Source organism: Stereum hirsutum (genome assembly GCF_000264905.1).
Source record: "Stereum hirsutum FP-91666 SS1 unplaced genomic scaffold STEHIscaffold_13, whole genome shotgun sequence".
NCBI classification, from domain to species: Eukaryota; Fungi; Basidiomycota; class Agaricomycetes; order Russulales; family Stereaceae; genus Stereum; species Stereum hirsutum.
The window spans coordinates 155,711-172,016 of record NW_006763143.1 but is presented as its reverse complement, the minus strand read 5'-3'; the positions used below and the strand labels follow the sequence as shown (position 1 = coordinate 172,016).

At 50.1% G+C, this 16,306-nt stretch overlaps 5 protein-coding genes and 1 non-coding gene across 6 annotated transcripts; 1 reads left to right on the top strand and 5 right to left on the bottom strand.

Annotated features, from left to right (window-relative positions):
• Window positions 1-180: 180 nt before the first annotated feature.
• Window positions 181-1,727, top strand: STEHIDRAFT_101316 (uncharacterized protein; the record flags this gene model as incomplete). Its single annotated transcript, XM_007307302.1, has 5 exons — window positions 181-616; window positions 679-695; window positions 916-1,027; window positions 1,141-1,301; window positions 1,422-1,727. Exons 1-5 carry the CDS (start codon window positions 472-474, stop codon window positions 1,725-1,727), a joined length of 741 nt encoding a protein of 246 aa, XP_007307364.1. The 5' UTR covers window positions 181-471.
• A 257-nt stretch (window positions 1,728-1,984) lies between these two features.
• On the bottom strand, window positions 1,985-4,371 carry STEHIDRAFT_170545 (uncharacterized protein). The gene is made up of 19 exons (XM_007307301.1): window positions 4,296-4,371; window positions 4,156-4,234; window positions 4,079-4,092; window positions 3,931-4,029; window positions 3,848-3,857; window positions 3,753-3,796; window positions 3,656-3,681; window positions 3,554-3,588; window positions 3,475-3,499; window positions 3,400-3,411; window positions 3,327-3,342; window positions 3,215-3,257; window positions 3,050-3,150; window positions 2,914-2,973; window positions 2,821-2,848; window positions 2,692-2,749; window positions 2,587-2,611; window positions 2,385-2,511; window positions 1,985-2,282 (listed from the first exon to the last, which is right to left on the bottom strand). Exons 1-19 carry the CDS (start codon window positions 4,361-4,363, stop codon window positions 2,088-2,090), a joined length of 1,065 nt encoding a protein of 354 aa, XP_007307363.1. The 5' UTR covers window positions 4,364-4,371; the 3' UTR covers window positions 1,985-2,087.
• Window positions 4,372-5,256: 885 nt separating this feature from the next.
• STEHIDRAFT_101315 (uncharacterized protein) lies at window positions 5,257-9,961 on the bottom strand. The gene is made up of 21 exons (XM_007307300.1): window positions 9,925-9,961; window positions 9,798-9,863; window positions 9,631-9,714; window positions 9,452-9,577; window positions 9,319-9,393; window positions 9,189-9,265; window positions 9,017-9,135; window positions 8,865-8,962; window positions 8,197-8,812; window positions 7,949-8,133; window positions 7,706-7,880; window positions 7,475-7,643; window positions 7,221-7,402; window positions 7,100-7,169; window positions 6,720-7,037; window positions 6,591-6,657; window positions 6,421-6,526; window positions 6,227-6,344; window positions 6,057-6,160; window positions 5,591-5,991; window positions 5,257-5,523 (listed from the first exon to the last, which is right to left on the bottom strand). Exons 1-21 carry the CDS (start codon window positions 9,928-9,930, stop codon window positions 5,398-5,400), a joined length of 3,288 nt encoding a protein of 1,095 aa, XP_007307362.1. The 5' UTR covers window positions 9,931-9,961; the 3' UTR covers window positions 5,257-5,397.
• A 413-nt stretch (window positions 9,962-10,374) lies between these two features.
• Window positions 10,375-10,498, bottom strand: STEHIDRAFT_t217. The gene has a single exon. It is a non-coding gene; the product is annotated as a tRNA-Pro (tRNA).
• Window positions 10,499-10,921: 423 nt separating this feature from the next.
• On the bottom strand, window positions 10,922-12,299 carry STEHIDRAFT_170543 (uncharacterized protein; the record flags this gene model as incomplete). The annotated part of the gene is made up of 2 exons (XM_007307299.1): window positions 10,922-11,162; window positions 11,248-12,299. The coding sequence occupies 2 exons, from the start codon at window positions 12,297-12,299 to the stop codon at window positions 10,922-10,924; spliced, it is 1,293 nt and encodes a 430-aa protein (XP_007307361.1).
• A 1,425-nt stretch (window positions 12,300-13,724) lies between these two features.
• STEHIDRAFT_159806 (uncharacterized protein) lies at window positions 13,725-14,727 on the bottom strand (the record flags this gene model as incomplete). Its single annotated transcript, XM_007307298.1, has 7 exons — window positions 13,725-13,832; window positions 13,892-13,942; window positions 14,006-14,152; window positions 14,208-14,286; window positions 14,348-14,504; window positions 14,579-14,629; window positions 14,682-14,727. The coding sequence occupies 7 exons, from the start codon at window positions 14,725-14,727 to the stop codon at window positions 13,725-13,727; spliced, it is 639 nt and encodes a 212-aa protein (XP_007307360.1).
• Between the last annotated feature and the right edge of the window lie 1,579 nt (window positions 14,728-16,306).

Sequence of the window (16,306 nt, the reverse complement as noted above, 5' to 3'; positions counted from 1 at the left end):
ATTTATTGGGCTTGATAGCTCATCAATGAGGGTTTATCGGGTGCACGTCTTACTTCAAGTTCGCACAAGTCATTTACGTTTATTATGTGTTTTCCCCAACGAGGAGGTTTCTATGGCACCAATTCTATAACCAGACTACTCTTGGAGGGTAGAGTATCTGAACTGAAAACCGTGATACCTCTCTTGTTGTCTCAGTGGCCGTGTCGATGGGTAGAGGCCACACACTACGCCACCTAATCCAAGTGTGGGGAAAACCCCTAACCCGGCAGCATGGCTCAGTTGGGTTGAACATTCCCAGCAGGATCCACGGACGGTCATTCCACTGCTAAACTACTCACTTCCTCTTACCGCCACCACCATCGAGCAATCACCATCCATCACCGTCGTCATCGTCACCGTCGTCACCGTCGTCCCTCTCACCCCCGCCAACTCATCTCCAGATTTACGCCCGAAAGGACCACTCGGACAACCATGACTGGCAACTTAAACTCGAAAGAAATCCCCAGTCCTGAGATGTTGAGTAAAGCCGCGAAAGTGGAGCTATGGAGCGAGGAAGGGAAGGAAGTCTCGTTTGAGAGTATATTTGAGGAACACAGGACGGTGGTTGTGTTTATTCGTACGTATAAGTATACTCTCCGTGGTACATCAAGAATCTACTTATGGGGTTGGGTGTTGTAGGTCATTTCTTTTGCGGGGTAAGTCACTTGGCCATCGCTGGAGCCCTTTATACATGCATTAATACAACGAACGTTATGTTTGACACGAACCTTGTCCAGTGGCGTATCCCCTGTTTATTTGGTCTGACGTACGGTTTGTTCGTAGAGCTGTCAGGTGAGTTTGCTGGAGTAATTGGTCAATCCGTTATATTGTTCTGAAGGCTGACCGGTTACATGGCTACTCTTGCAACGACACCAGCAATATACCAGTCAACTTGAATCGGCCACAACTCCAGAAGGTCTCCAAGCTGCGAATGCGAAGGTGGTAGTCATAGGTTGCGGAGAGTGGAAGCTCATAGGGAATTACAAGGGTAAGTGCGTCGGCGTCATCGACGTACATATCATCCATACTACTTTCATTCATTCTCCCATCAAGTACGGAGCACATACGTCCTCAATCATTGGTTGCTGTTTCTTCTCTTAGATGTCACGAACTTCAAAGGCGAGATGTACGCCGATCCCGACAGGGCATTGTACCACGCGCTCGGTATGACGATCGAGAACCTAAAGCAGACGCCATCGAGGGAGAAAAAGAGGAGTTACCTGACGCAGTCAACTTGGGAGACTACGGTCGGTAGTATTTGGGTGAGCTTAATCTTCTTATTATTCTTCCTCTACATATTTCTTTCCGTCAACACTCCTTCCTTTCCTGCGCGAGTCAACTCAAAGAACAGTAAGCTGATTATATCGTTGGTGTATGACCAGCGCGCACTCCACAACCCGTCGCACATCGGAAAGCAGGGAAATTTCTCCCAACTGGGTGGAGAATTCATTCTTGGGCCGGGGTTGGAGTGTTCATTTGCGTCGAGGATGCAGCATACTGAGGATCGTACGTCGCTCCGACACAGCAATAGCTCTCGATCTTTTCATTCAATCTCGCAATTTTGTATCTGTGCACAGATGTCGAGGTCGCTGAGCTACTTGACCGTGCAGGAATCTATTCCTCCATGGTCTCGTAGTTCGAGGCGGATTGAACGCCTCTCAGCCCAATTGCCCGTCCTTCTACGGTAAGTACCTACTATGCTGATACCACCGCCACATTCTACATCCCAATCGACCGTTCCGAGCCGAGTTTACCTACGAATCTTCATCTCCTATTGGCACTGATTATTGCATCAAATACCTTGCGCTCAGCAACCTTATGTCTCGTCTTGAATTGTGTACGGTCCCATTGATCGCCTCATACTGTTTAACGACATGCTCAACTGCCTACTATATTGAGTGTCGTAAAGTCATTGTAATGCCATGAAGTGCCAAAGCACTACTCAGCGAGTGAAAAGGTCAGGAAATCATTTATCAAAAAACGAGATAACGGACATAGAAATAAAGAGGTACAAATGCGGCCCGTGCACGTATACAAAAGACTGATAGTCAGACAGAGGCTCGTGCTTTGTCCGGCCTAAAACCAGACCTAGATGTCGACGCATTCGTGGTAATGGATACACGGGGCTCTGAAGGATCTCCAGCTTCTGCGTCGACGTCCCTAGCATCCGAGATATCGTACTGAATCGTCTTCTCTACGTTGATGGAGACATGTGTAGCGGTAGGATCGTCGAGCCGTAGCGACTGCAGCGCGTCGATAGAGAGAACGCCGAGATTTGGGTGTGGATGATATGGATTATAGCGTGAGGTGAAGAAAAGGCGAAGACGAGATAGGGCGGGACGTACCTCTTCAAACCTAGTCCTGTCTGCCCTGCTACCAATCGATCCCGGGAATCGAATAGGTAAAGAGATCTCATGATTGTCGCCTGTGGAAGGATGGGACCATTCAAGAAGGGACTTTCGAGTGTTGAGCCTGATGCATATTCGGCGACGATGCCACAGTTTTACCATGAGCGTCAGCGCGAGAGGGGGATAACTAGAAACGCACGTCGAGAGCAGTGAGATAGCGTATACTATCCGTCAATAAAGAAGGGTTAGCCTTGGAGTACATTGAGTCCTGAGTACGATCAAACGCGGTAAGGGGGAGACGTACGTTTCGTGATCGTGAAATGCAGGCCAAAGAAGATGAGATTGTCGGGCATTGTCAACCACTGAGTGGTAGTATGAATTAGAAGTGCTCATTCCAAATCTCCTCGGTCCAAATTGAGCAGTAGAAACGCACGAAGATGAGAGACAGGACTGTGGCAACACTGTGAATGAAAATACCAACGCATTGAACCGCTTGTACATGGGACAAGATAGGTGGATGGCTTACCAGGTGATCGAGCCATTGTTGAACGTATACAGCATGATCATATCAATGATGTGATCCACCCTAGTCGCCGTCGCCAGACAGAGGATAGGAATGGGATTGTATCAATGTCTTCTTGCAAAAGTCATAAAGAACGTACGTCTTGAATCCGGTCCTACTTGTCCGAAGGTAGAAGCACATCGAGAGGACTATGAGGACGTCGACAGCGCAGGATATTGATAGCCCTAAAGTAAAGCACCACTTCGTATGCGAAGGGAACCGGAAATCTCAGAGCGAGGACTGTCAAGGCATGGGAGAGACGTACCCCGAGATTATGCGCGAACGCGGAGAAGCTTTTCACGCGGAGCCTGGCCAACAAAGAGGACAACACCAGGGTGAGCAAACTTTTGTTGTGTTATATCGATGGAAAAACATACATTTCGCTCGTAGATACTTCACGGAAATCGTGATGTCAATATGATTCCAGATGGCTTCAACAGAGATTCGTACCTAGAGCAGCCACTACAAGGACGAAGGCGTTGGTCTACTAACAAAAAGAACACGAGTTTCGAGCTCGATGCTCACCTAGCCGTGCCAGTGCCAGTAAAGCCTGTGGAAATATATCAGTCTATATGGTTAATGGGAGGGTAGGATTAAGACTGACAAGAGGGGTGGCAAGGAACCAGTTTCCTTTGCTCACTGTCGATGACTACATGCTGGTAGCCGGTCCAGATAGCGAGTTGAGATTTGGTGTACGGAGACTCACATTTGAACAGTCTCCAAGAAAAGAACCTTCAGACGAGGAATACACCAGATTATTTTTCATATTTCGACCAGAGATAGGACGTGATCGATTTACTCACAGGTGCACGATGAACGTTACGATGGCAGTGAACGCAACCGTCAACTGTTCCATCCATGTCAGCGTATACAGCAACACAGATAACATCATGCTCACGCCTATTCCTCTGCACAGGCCACATATGCCAAGCAGTCAGCGAAAAGGGCCGGGACCCGGCAGGGTCAAGGAAGAATCCTCACCTAGGGATGAAGTCGACCATTTCCGGGTTGCCATAGTTCAGAATGAGCGAGTCCCATAGTCCATCGCATGCAAGAACAGTATGCACAGCGTCCAACGTCCTGCAAACGTTATCAGTGCCTCCACAAGATCGAAGTCACCAGGGCATACCAGACAAGGACAACCTGTGTGAGGAAAGATAAGTACGTTCCTGAGAGTGCAATGGAGAGGAACATCGACGGACATACCACCGCTTTTATTGTGAGACGATCCTTACGGTACAAGCGGAAGTACATGAACGTCTCTGTAGCGACAATTCCGGAAAGGCTGCGCAAGGAGAGAGATGTGATGAAAAGAGTGAAAGGATGACAAGAATATTGCTACGTACGCGCACGATATCAGGCATCCTAAAAGTATGGCGCCAACGGACTGCTTCACCCCCTCCGTGGCCGTCATGACCTGCGCAAAGTCGGTAGAAAGACTGTCACCAAAAGCCTTTACCAGTACGCGTTGTAGTGATGGATAAAAGACCAGAAAGAGGAGGACGAGGGAGCAACGCGCGCATTGGTAATGGCTGATGGCGGGCTTGCTAAATATCAACCTCTCCGCCAAGTGGAGATGCAGAACTGTTATTCCTCGACATTTCAGTGATGAAATAGTGCGATCGGCTTCTCTTCGGGACGCTTCCTGACCGCCGTCATGTTAGGCACTTACACGGATTCCACTATGGGGAACAAGGTCCCCGCAGCGATATCATGCGATGATGGACTAGAACAACTTCTCCAAAGAGCGAAATAAAGTCGCTCGGTATTCCTTCCCGTCACGATGATGCTCTAGTAAGGCACTGTCGGGTCAGAGATGGAGCGCTGGTCGAAGTATGAATTTCGCCAGCTGTGTGTATGTGTGTCTGAAACCACGACGAACGTCTTCGCAACTAATGCCGCATGGAAGTCCTGAATTCAAACTTTATTCCACCAATGAGCCTGCATGGCAGAGTGCACTCCGGCCTATAAGCAATGCAGGGCCAACGGAACCGACCATGAGGTACTGACCAGGATTGGTGCAACCAGGTATCAAGGAGCAGTTGATTGGCCCGAATATTCATAACACCGGGTAAAATCTTCTAATGTCAAGTTCCTACGGCGATCTGGTTTGAGATTCATTCCGGCAGGCTCGAATTCGGATCCAGTCCGTACCGCTGTTTAGCACGCAATGCATGTCGTCTTCGACCTATCGGGAGTAATGAAGAGCGTCTACGGGCAAATACGAGATGCTTAAATCGCTGTCAAACCTATCCCAGGGAGAGGGTGATCCCACCGAAGTCAGCAGCGTCACCGACGCTAAACATCACGAGACACGAATAAGGATGAATTGGCGAGAGAACAAATTAACGGTACAAAACAGGTCTAGAAAAGATACGACAGTGCAAATGCAACAAGTGCGATAGAAACAGGACATAACTAGAGGATCGACCGTCCAACTGGAAGAATCTATGTCTTCTTCTTCTTGTACGGACGCTTGGATGGCTGAGCCGACCCTGAAGGCGTACCCGTCCCATTTGCAGGCGTCGAGTCTCTCGAGGCCTCTACCTTCACTGTGTCATCCGCTCCTCGTTTCTATGCCACAAGCGGAAGATCTAGTTAGCCAGACAAACCGGCGGGGAAGAAGAAAACGGTGACGAACCTTTCCTCTGGACGCCGTCCCCTTGCTCTTCATCTCTTCCTGTCTAGCTTCCGCTTCCTTCTCAATCATGCCCAACAGCGTATTACATCTCCTCTGCAACTCCAACGGCGACCGGCTCTTGAAGAACCAATCGAACCTGAACACCGGGAACTCCGTGATGTCCTTCTTAATCCTTTCGTAAACGTCGTCCACGCCCATCCCGTAGTGGTTGAGTCGGCAGAGGAGATACCGGTCCTCTTCTTCGGAGTAGACTTTGCCTTTTGTGGTGGGGTAGTTGAGTTCGAGCTCTTGCATGGGGTAGCGAACGGAGTTGATCTTCTTGGAGAGGAGGGACTCGAGGTTGGAGCGTTTGTTGCGCTTCGCTTCGCCCTCGGCGATACGTGCTGAGATTCGAGGGTATTCTGTGGTTCATCATGAACAAAATGAGCAGTGTTCGAAATTTGCCAAGTACGAGTGCAAGTCTCACCAGACAGAGTCTGCCATTTCTGCTTAAAGACGGGGTAGTACGCCTTGATGTCATCCTCAGACTTGTCCTGGATCTCAGAAGCGAGCAAAGCGAGATCCTCGGTCCTAAATACCCAGACATATATCTCAGAATCGGCCACCACGACGGAGAAAAGAGTCGAACAGACGAACCATCCATAAGTCTCCAGTCCCCTGACAAACTGCTGGAAGTCACGTCTGCTCCAATCCTCAAATCCTTCCGCGATCAATCTGTCCTTCTCCTCCTGCTCGTCATCATCCAGGGGCTCAGCTACATAGCGGAACATCGTCCGGAAGAACAGTAACGTTAGTCATTAGATCAACGCAGTTGAATGGATGGTACGAACCTTGGTCAATGAAGACTTGGGCAGCCTGCCGTTCCGCCTCCAGCTTTTCGGGCGTATCCTCCTCACCCTGCGGTTCACGAAGTGTGGCGGCAATGCCATTGGCGCGCTATGACACATCCAACGATGAGCAAACTATGCATCTACAAATCGAAACATCCTAGGTGGCGTACCTTGTGAGCGGCCAACTCCCTCTCCTGCAACTCGGCCAGCCGTGGTGGGAAGAACTGGAAGTCTTGCCTGCAAACGACATATAAGTACCAATGACCTAACGCCACGATCACACAGGAGAAAACACCCACATTTGAATCTGCTTCGGCGCCCTCGGTACCTTTGGTGCCTTCTCCGTCTTACTCGGCCCCGCCCTCATAGCATCCTTGAAATAATTATCCACCGAATAATTCAGCTTCCTCTCGCGCTTCGACAGCGCCAACGGGTTGAGCGTCAGCGCCTTGCGCTGGCCCGGTCTGAAGTCCTCGCCCTCCCATTGCTGGACAGTGTTTTCGGATTTGAAGTTGGACAGATCTTCGAGGTTGAGACCTTCGTATTTGGAGTTCAGTTCAGCGGTGCGTTCTTCGCCACGGTGGATGATGGCGTCGATGTCGTCGTCGATCAAGATGCTGCGATGGTACGGGTTAGATTGTTGGGTCAGGTCGCTGACGAAGGGGGAGGATGAACGTACGAGTCCGTAGCATTCACGATCTTCTCAGCGCCATGCGTGATCATCTCCATCAGTTCCTCCTTGTTGGCAGCTAACATTTCGTCAGCCTTGAAGTGTACAAATCGTGTGTAGAAAAACACACCTTTGCTCTGCGTCTGTCTCCCCTGCTGGATGACCAACTGGTCTAACCTCAACTTCTGCGCCGCCCGCTCCAACATCCGCTCCTCCACGCTCTCCTCAGTGATGAACCTAAACACGTACACCTGCTTCGTCTGCCCGATACGATGCGCGCGGTCCATAGCTTGGAGATCGGCTTGCGGGTTCCTGTAGGACACGGCAACGTCAGCGTCTCAAACCATCGGCAACATGGATGACAGGAAAATGACGATAGCGTACCAATCGCTGTCATACAAGACGACGACATCGGCGGAGGTCAAGTTGATGCCCAAGCCACCAGCACGAGTGGTGAGCAAGAAAATGAACTTCTCGCTGCCAGGCTTATTATACTCGTCGATAGCAACGATACGGTCTTCGTGAGCGGTGCTTCCGTCAATACGGCAGTACTCTATCGAAACATAGCACGTCAGTAAAAGTGTTCCCATGATGAAGGAGAGCAGACCGACGTACTGTATTGGCGGAACAGACAATAATCCTCCATGATATCGAGCATACGACTCATCTGACTGAAGATGAGCACACGAGAACCCTTCTCCTTCATCGACTTCAGGAGTTTATCCAGGATGACCATCTTTCCGCAGTTCTGAACGAGATGCTCGTCCGTGGTGTAGGGTGGGCCAGGCTCCTATATGCACGCCACCGCCACATGTCAGTGAGTCCTCCGAAAGAGTTCGAAATATGGTCGATACGTACGGCTCCATCGAAGAGGTAGGGATGACAGGTAACCTTACGCAGCTGCATGACCATGTTCATGAGCCGCGTCTTACCCTCCTTCTTCCCAGTCAATCCGTTCACAGCGTCGATATCCTTCTCCAAGACCGAACGGTACCACTTGCGCTGCATATCGGACAGGCCGACGTAAATATTGATCTCCTTCTCTGTTGGCCACCACGCACTAGTCAGAATTATCCGAAAGAAAGACGTGGAAGATAATGACTCACTTGGAAGGAGGTTCTTCTCCACATCACTCTTAACACGTCTGAGCAAAAACGGCCTAAGGATCATATGCAACGCCTCAACCACCTTCTTACTCTTCTCTTCATCCGCATCCCCCGCCTCCTCGTCCTTATGCAGGAAGCTTTCCAAATCACCATAGTCGGAGAAGATCTCCGGGCAGATAAAGTTGAGCAGCGCGAACAGCTCCTTCAAGTTGTTCTGCAACGGCGTGCCAGTGATCAACAACCTTCCCCTCGAGATGAACGACCTAACGATCTGCGAAAGAATAGAGTCGACGTTCTTGATCCTGTGCGCCTCGTCGATCACGATATACTCGAAACTGAACTTCTTCAACGCCGATTTCTCGATGAGACAAATTTCGTACGAAGTGATGCAGACGTCGAAGTCTTGCGTGATGAGACGAGTGGCGATGAGCTCCGCGCGCTCTTCCTTCGAGCCGGAGAGAACGACGGTGCTGACGTCTGGAGTCCATTGGCTAAACTCGCGGGCCCAGTTTTGGAGAGTCGATTTGGGGACGACGATGAGATGGGGGCCGGGGGTGTTTGTTTGGTGTTTCAGGTAGGCGAGGAAAGAGATGGTTTGAAGCGTTTTGCCGAGACCCTATGTGGATGTTAGGATAGTAGGAGGACGTGCAAGGAACGAGGAAGCTTACCATCTCATCCGCGAGGATACCATTGAGACCGTTGTGGTGGAGTGACACCATCCAGTTCAGGCCTTGGACTTGATAGGAACGCATGGTGCCGCTGATGACTAGAATGGACAGGTTAGACGATGAGACTGATAACCATGATGAAGGTGGCTCACAGCTCGGTGACTCCTCGAAAACGTAGGGTTGATCATTTCCGTCGACAGCCATCTCGCCGTCCTTGAGCAGTTCCTCATCTTCTTCCTTCTCCGACTTACGATGACGCGCATTCTTGTCGCTGTGGCGCGTATTAGAATGAAACCCGAAACCCATCAAAGATAAGCTACTCACGCTGTCTTCTTCCGCCCCCTTCCCTTGGGCTTTGGCTGAGCGTCCAGCATGGCAGCGTACTCCGGGTCGCGCGCACGCTGAACCAGGATACTAAGCATGCGAGCTATACGAATGAAGACCACACACGTACCTTCATGTCCACAAAATGCCTGAATAAATCCGTCTGACCAAGAAGATAGGTATACCGCTTGACGGCGTCCGCAACCTACACAAAGCATATTTGAGCATCTCTCGATACGTGCCCAAGTTCTCGGGGAACGCACCTTGGCTTTATCCATCTCGTGTCGCCTCTCCTGCAGCACACCCTCTGCCGCTCTTCTCTTCTGCTTCTTCTCTGATACTCTTCTAGTTTTAGCCGTCTGGGGCGAAGAAGGTCCACCTTCGGACTCCTAAGATAAATACGTTAACACACCAGAGATGCATGAATAAAGGATCAACGCACGTCCCCGCTCCCCAGTTCGTCCACCTCGACAGGGATTTCCTCGGCACCTTCGCTCTCTACTTCATGTTCATCACCCGGCGTATCCTACACACATAAGGCACGGAGTATAAGCATAATGTCGACGCGTAAGACGCGCTTTTGCAAAGTCTAGGGTCTGGAATGCTCACTTGGCGCGAAACGATGTTACTTGGGACAACGTCGCTCAGAATGTCTTCATCCTGAAGCCTTGAATTCTATTCACATACGTTTAGCTTTAGCACGCCGTGGAAGAATGTAGTGGAGGAAGATGCTCACTGCCATGGTGAAGGGATTGGCGGAGGGACGGTGACGGGAGGGAAGAGGAAGGGATGTGACGTGACCTTGAAGGTGACACGCTGAACATTTCCGCGTGACACACGCGACTGGCACGATGTTACGGTGTGGCCTCGCCACCCATTGGCTCACGGACAGTGTTTATCGACAGGACTGTACATGTTCGAATTCCAGCGAAACATTTGTTGCCCTCCATCTCCCAAGAGCATACAGAAGTGTTGATTCACCCTCTGCGGTAGTATAATTTATGGCCGCTGTTAAGTACTTGATCCAACAGAAAGTCTGCATGGCAACTTCACGAATACAAAACGTCCATTAAGACCTCACTGACGAATTCCCGACAGTTCACGCCACCACAGTACACCGGAGAGCTTGAAGTCTTGCATTGATGGTTGCAGAATCAGGGAAAAAAAACTGAGTAGAAAAGTTGACGGGCCTGACGGGGAATTGAACCCCGGACCTCCTCCAATCAGGAATATCCTGCAGGCAACCCCGTGATGGGATTGGACGCCAGATTGAACCCAAAGAAGGAATCATACGACTAGACCATCAGGCCGGTGGCAAGAGTCAACCACCAGAATACATGTCCAGTACGATGGCTTCAGTTGTGGACGGGGAAGCGTGTACGAAGAGGAATCGTAGATGACTGTAACTCCACCATACGTGCTCGGAACTCAGGATGTTATGTGAGGTGGGTGTGGCTGAACGGGTGCGTTCAAAGCACATTCATGCAGAGCCACGATCAACGTAGCCGTAATATTAATTGGTACGGTCTACTTTCTAGGGGACAACCATCCAGGTAAATGATACACACTGGGGAGACAAAGGATACGAAATACAAAGTGGGTTGTCACAACGTAGCACTGTCAGTGTCTCAAACAAAAGTGAATATAGAGTGTCCTAAAACCCCTGAGTTCGAATGAAGATTGAGAACTACGCCGCCCTCTTGTCTCACCCTCTCTCATTCCTCGTCTAATTGTCATCGTCTATCCTGGCCACTCTCCGTGCCCCGCGTCGGCATACCCTCCACTCCGAGCTCATTAGCGAGCCATGGACCGACCCCACGTTCGAATATCTGTGAAACCAATTCCGCATCCCGAACCCTAAAATCGTCAAACTGAATATCCGCCTTGGGGACATGGAGATTCACATAAAGCAATGGGTCGTTGAAGACGTTATGTACGAATGTTGGGATCTCTTTCCACAGTGAGAGGAGATATCTATACACCAAAACGTAAAGCATGAGGTTCTCAACTTAAGGCGCGCGTACGACGCTGTCCTATGATGGAAATAACGGGAACGTACCTCCAGAATGGCTGCTCATCAAACCTGCTCTCTCCAAGCACATACGCCGGAATCCTAACCCACGTACACCCATGCGCCTCCATATCGAAACTTCCCCTGTCGCACTCCGCAATCGCACTCCCATACGTCCTCCTCAACGCCGCACAGATATCTCCAAACGCGTACATCCTCCCTTTCCCGTCGTGCACCATCATTCCATGGATCTCACCATGCACAAGTACATCATCTCTCTCCGGGAGCTCAGCCCCGTGCTCATTCCCATCCCCATTCGACAAAGCCTTTGAGTGCGTGGCGAAAGACCTAGCAGCGGCAGAGGGAAACTCGAATGCCTCGTCCGGATCATGTTCCACCGAGATCGAACTATCGATTCCCTCCCCCAACATATGCTTGATCGGCTCCGCCGGATCCCTCGTAACGTACTCTGGCTCAAACTCCACACTCGTCTTGAAATCGGCAACCCTCAATATCTCACCCCATAACGCGCTCCCAATACAAGCCTCCCTCAGCCTTTTCACCTGATAAGGCGTCCTCGAGCTCGAAAATACTCGAAGCTTGAGGGTGTCGAGTGTGGCGTCGATGAAGGGCCCGGCGGAGAAGCAGAAGTAGGCGGGAAAGAAAAGGAGGTTGACGGTTAGGGATTTGACGGATGTGACGCAGAGGGTGGTTTGGAGGCGGGATTTGGAAAGGATTAGGGTTGTGAAGGTTGGCATTGAGCGAGATGGACGGCGGAGTTTGAGGGAGAGGGAGACGAAGGAGATCGAGGTGCCGACGAGGTAAGCGTGGGTGTGTTTAGCATATGGTGATTCGAGAGAGGGAAAGGAGGCGCGAAAGCCTTCGATTGAAAGTGAGAATAGATTGACGTGTTTGATCACGAGACTGTGGTCTGCTCTAGATTGGCCACCCAAGAACAGTGAGACTAGCAGACAGGAGGTAGAGTAGCATATCGAAGTGACATCGGAGAACAATTGCGCAAGGACACGTCGTGATGGTGCATAGGTGCTGGCGTAGGCGAGTGCGGGGATGAGGAGTATCAACAGGTGACAAATGAGCATGTCTTGGAGGGCTTACGCCCTGGTGGTGGAGGCGGGAATAGTGTGCAGAGAGCATGTTACCGAGGCCTACTTATATAAGGAGAAATTTTCACCACCGCCGTCTAATGCTCCAGGCACAGTGGTCGATCCGATCAGTCAAAGCAACCCCCGGGGCCAACAGTTACACAACGTAGCACCTCTGAACAAGCGCGAGGGTGGCGGGGGTGGGGAGGAAAGGAGGCTTAGAGGCGCAATATCCATGACGTCACAGGCGGTGGCAACAAAAAAAGCCTGTTCGAGCTGTCGATGTGGTGCAGTTCAAGGCGGGTTGAAGGCGTGCGCAGTAAAGTACGCTGGAGACCGATCGCACAGGTTAGGGCCCGGGACACTCCTATGAGGGTTGCCCGAAGGGCAACCTCAAAAACAGGTAAAAATACGCAATTTTGGCCTGGCGAGGGCTTAAAATACGCAAATTCCGGGAAGGGTAGGGCGCCTATTGGCGGGTTTTGTGTGGCGAGGCAAGCTCGATCTTACCCTTATAGCCTTACATAACCTCAACTTATCCTAACCTAGCCTAATCAGGACCAACTTCTGTGTCTCTATCGTGTTGCTAGTGTAGGTTAGGGGAAGTTAAGGTTAGGTTAAGTAAAAGTTGAGGTTATGTGGGGGCTCACACCAATAATACGCAAATTTTCGGGAGACCTCGGTGCTCCTGGGCTTAAAATACGCAAATTTTCGGGAGGGCTTCGCCCTCAAAATTGCGTAAAAATACGCAACTGGACCGGGGAACCCTCATAGGAGTGTCCCGGGCCCTCACAGGTTTCTGTCAAAATCATGATAAATCGAACGTCCGGAGGCAACTATCCTCCAGTGCGCATGAAGGATGCCGCTAGAGATAGGAGGGCGATAGTGACGTTCTGGACGGGCTTCTGAGTCCTCCATGGCTGCTCTATGTTCGACGTTCAACGACGTCAAGTCTCGTTTACTCAGTGTCTATTTGGGCAGAGAAGTGAAGAGGTATGTCATTGGCTAGAGCGGTTGAGCAAGGTGCTTGGCGGCTAACTTGAAGATCAGACACGATGGGATATGATCGAGAAATCGCAAAGACGGAGCTATTCATGAACAAAGAGATGAGCACAGATGAAACGATGAAGAGATGATACGACGAGAGAAGAGAGAAAGAAAAGATGAAGAAATGGAAAAGAATGCGAAGAGGAAGACGAAATTTTGGTGTCGCGTTATAGTCTTTCGGCAGGTGCCGGTTATTGAAGCCCCGCAAGGTAAGGTAGCCGACCAACTGAGTCTTGCTCTTGGTCTTTGCGTACTCGACCGTTCTTGCTAGTATAGGTATCCTCCGGTCAACACGGTGAGATAGCATATAATTCAAGGTGTCGCCGAATACAATGTTGAAAGTTACATTAGATCAATACGACATGTATCAGACATCTACGACGCCTGCTTCTCCATCACATATATTACCAGGGGCTTCACTGGATTGATATACTCTTCCGCAGGCGGCCTCACAACGAAACCACATTTCTCGTAGAAAGATATCTAAGGAAGAGAATCCATGGATGGCTGATATCTTACGTTAGAACAGGTGAGCTGCTAACCTTTGGACCTTCCTCGACTTCAAGACAGAGGGAGACCCCGTCTGCTTTAGCCTGTAGGACGAATGAGCCGACCGCTTTCGTAGGCTGCTTACAGTGAGTGATTCAATATCTGACCTTGGTACTAATCAAGTCAATTAGAGCGCTACCGATGCCCTTCCTCTGATGCTCCGGAGAGACGCCAATGAGCTGAAGATGCCAGGACGCGAGCTTTACTCCCTCTCCGAGAGCGGATGTCGTCTGATTGCTATATTTCGGGAGGAACTGGAAGCAAATTAGTGAAGGAACGGTGAGTACCAGTCGTGCACCGTTGACGTACATAATTTATCCACCAGTCTCTCAACTCAGGGCTGAAGTCGGCAACCAGGTCATCGAAGCCCCCGACGGCTTGATCAGGTCTTGAATACACCGTAGCAGAAGATAAGTAATGTTATTCCACTGAGATGATTGAAGACGTACGTATGAAACAGACCTTGCCCCGGGGGAAACCATGCGGCCACGCCCGCAAATGTGTGCTCTTTGTAGCTCGCAACATAGATTTGCCCTCCTCTGTACGCTGCCAGAAAGATCGAATCTATCAACCGCTCGAAGCAATCGTCATCGCCTCCGCTGCACACTGTTACGAAAGAATCTGAAAGCCGAATAGCAATGAGTCGGGTATTTCAGTGGTTATAAGAGTAGAACTAGTACCGCCTTTGAAGGCTTCAACAAGTGTGCTCACCGCCTGCTTAGTGTTGTCATCTAGACAAGAGTCATGAGAGCGGACAGATAAAAAAATGTCAAACGTCGCTACCGTCCAGTATCTCCAAACGATACACCTGTATTTCCGAGGGTGACATTTATGAGAAACGACGTAGCGGAGAGACTGAGTGGCACTCGAGGTAGCATCTCGAGATCTCACATCGACACGTCTATAAACAGACTCTACGTGAGAAACCAAACGAGAACGCAAGTCACAAGAGAATAAACACGCTGCATTCCAAGGGTGAGGAGAACGGTACCCCTTGGAATTTACTTTCGGACGAGCCCATGTTCCGACTCCGTCGAACACCGCGAACTTTGTCGTTTGGCTCTATCAGATGATCATGGTGTTGAAGTCTTCGCGCGTTCAATTTAGAGTTGAGAAGAAGGGGCCACAAAGGTATCGCCTTCTACTGCGCGTTTCCCAAGCAGGACATAGATTTGATTGGACGAAGACTAACACTGGCGCTGCCTCGGCGTAAGGAAGCAGAATTTGTGTATTGCACCCCATGGCGCGTTGACTAGTTTTCTGATGCCGAATAATTCTTCCCACCAGAAGTTGTCAGAGATACAGGTGAAGCTCACACCTCTACTCGCTCACGATCAATAGACGTGGGTGAACGGTGATGAGCGTGAGGCATTTGAACACCTCTAGGGGCAGAAAAACAAAAAATTAAATAAGCAGGCAATGAGACAAGTCATTCAAGGAAGCTTCTTGGTTCTTGCCCGACATAGAGGCATCGACACAGGTACGCAGAACCAACTAGAAACATATCGAAGGCAAATATTCTTATCGAGACCGAAGCACGAGACGCACCTGATATTAGGCACATAGCACGACGATGACATCCTGAGAGGCAATGTAAGGGAAGAAAATGTCCTCTTTGAATAATATATAGGCAAGGTCACACTACCGCTGTAACAGGTCCTGTGGAAATGTGAGGGCGGCTGTCATACTGTGACCAACCCGTCCGGCGAGTCCGGCGCCGCCATGCCTGGAGGAACCCGGCCACGCCTGGAGGAATCCGGCCACGCCTCCAGGCAATTCATGTCCTCTCCCCTTTGAAGGATGCCTCCAGCCGTTTTGTACACATCTTGTAAATACCCAAAAAACAATTTCATTTATTTGCATATGCTCCAATCTGCCTGGAGACAATCCGTCACAAGTTGATCTCTCCTTGGAGGCATTCTCCCACAAGTCGCACTTTGCCTGGAGGCGATTGCGGAGCAAGTTACACTTTGCCTGGAGGCGATTTCGAGCAAGTCACTCATTGTCTGGAGGCACTTTCAAAGAAGTTGCCAATTGCCTGGAGTCTATTCTCACCAGCTCCATATTTGCTTGGAGGCTGTTCTGCACATGTCATGTTCTGCCTGTGGGAGTTTCTGTCGGATCAACCGCCATCTGCCTGGAGGCAATCAGTACTCGCTCTCTGCTCGCCTGGACACACTTCCTCACATCTCGCAAATTGCTTTCTGTCTGTGCATCATCTTGTCTGGAGACATCCTCATCTCCTGTCAGTATATAAAATGGAAATTGGCAACACGATTTAGCGAGATGAAGGAGGCCAATTTTGGGAGTTCTGTCTATTTGACAAATATTTAGAAATATACAGTATGATAGATATCGATTCTCAAAGGAATCGGTTTATTTGTTCTAAAGTTATAGTGTAAGCGGTC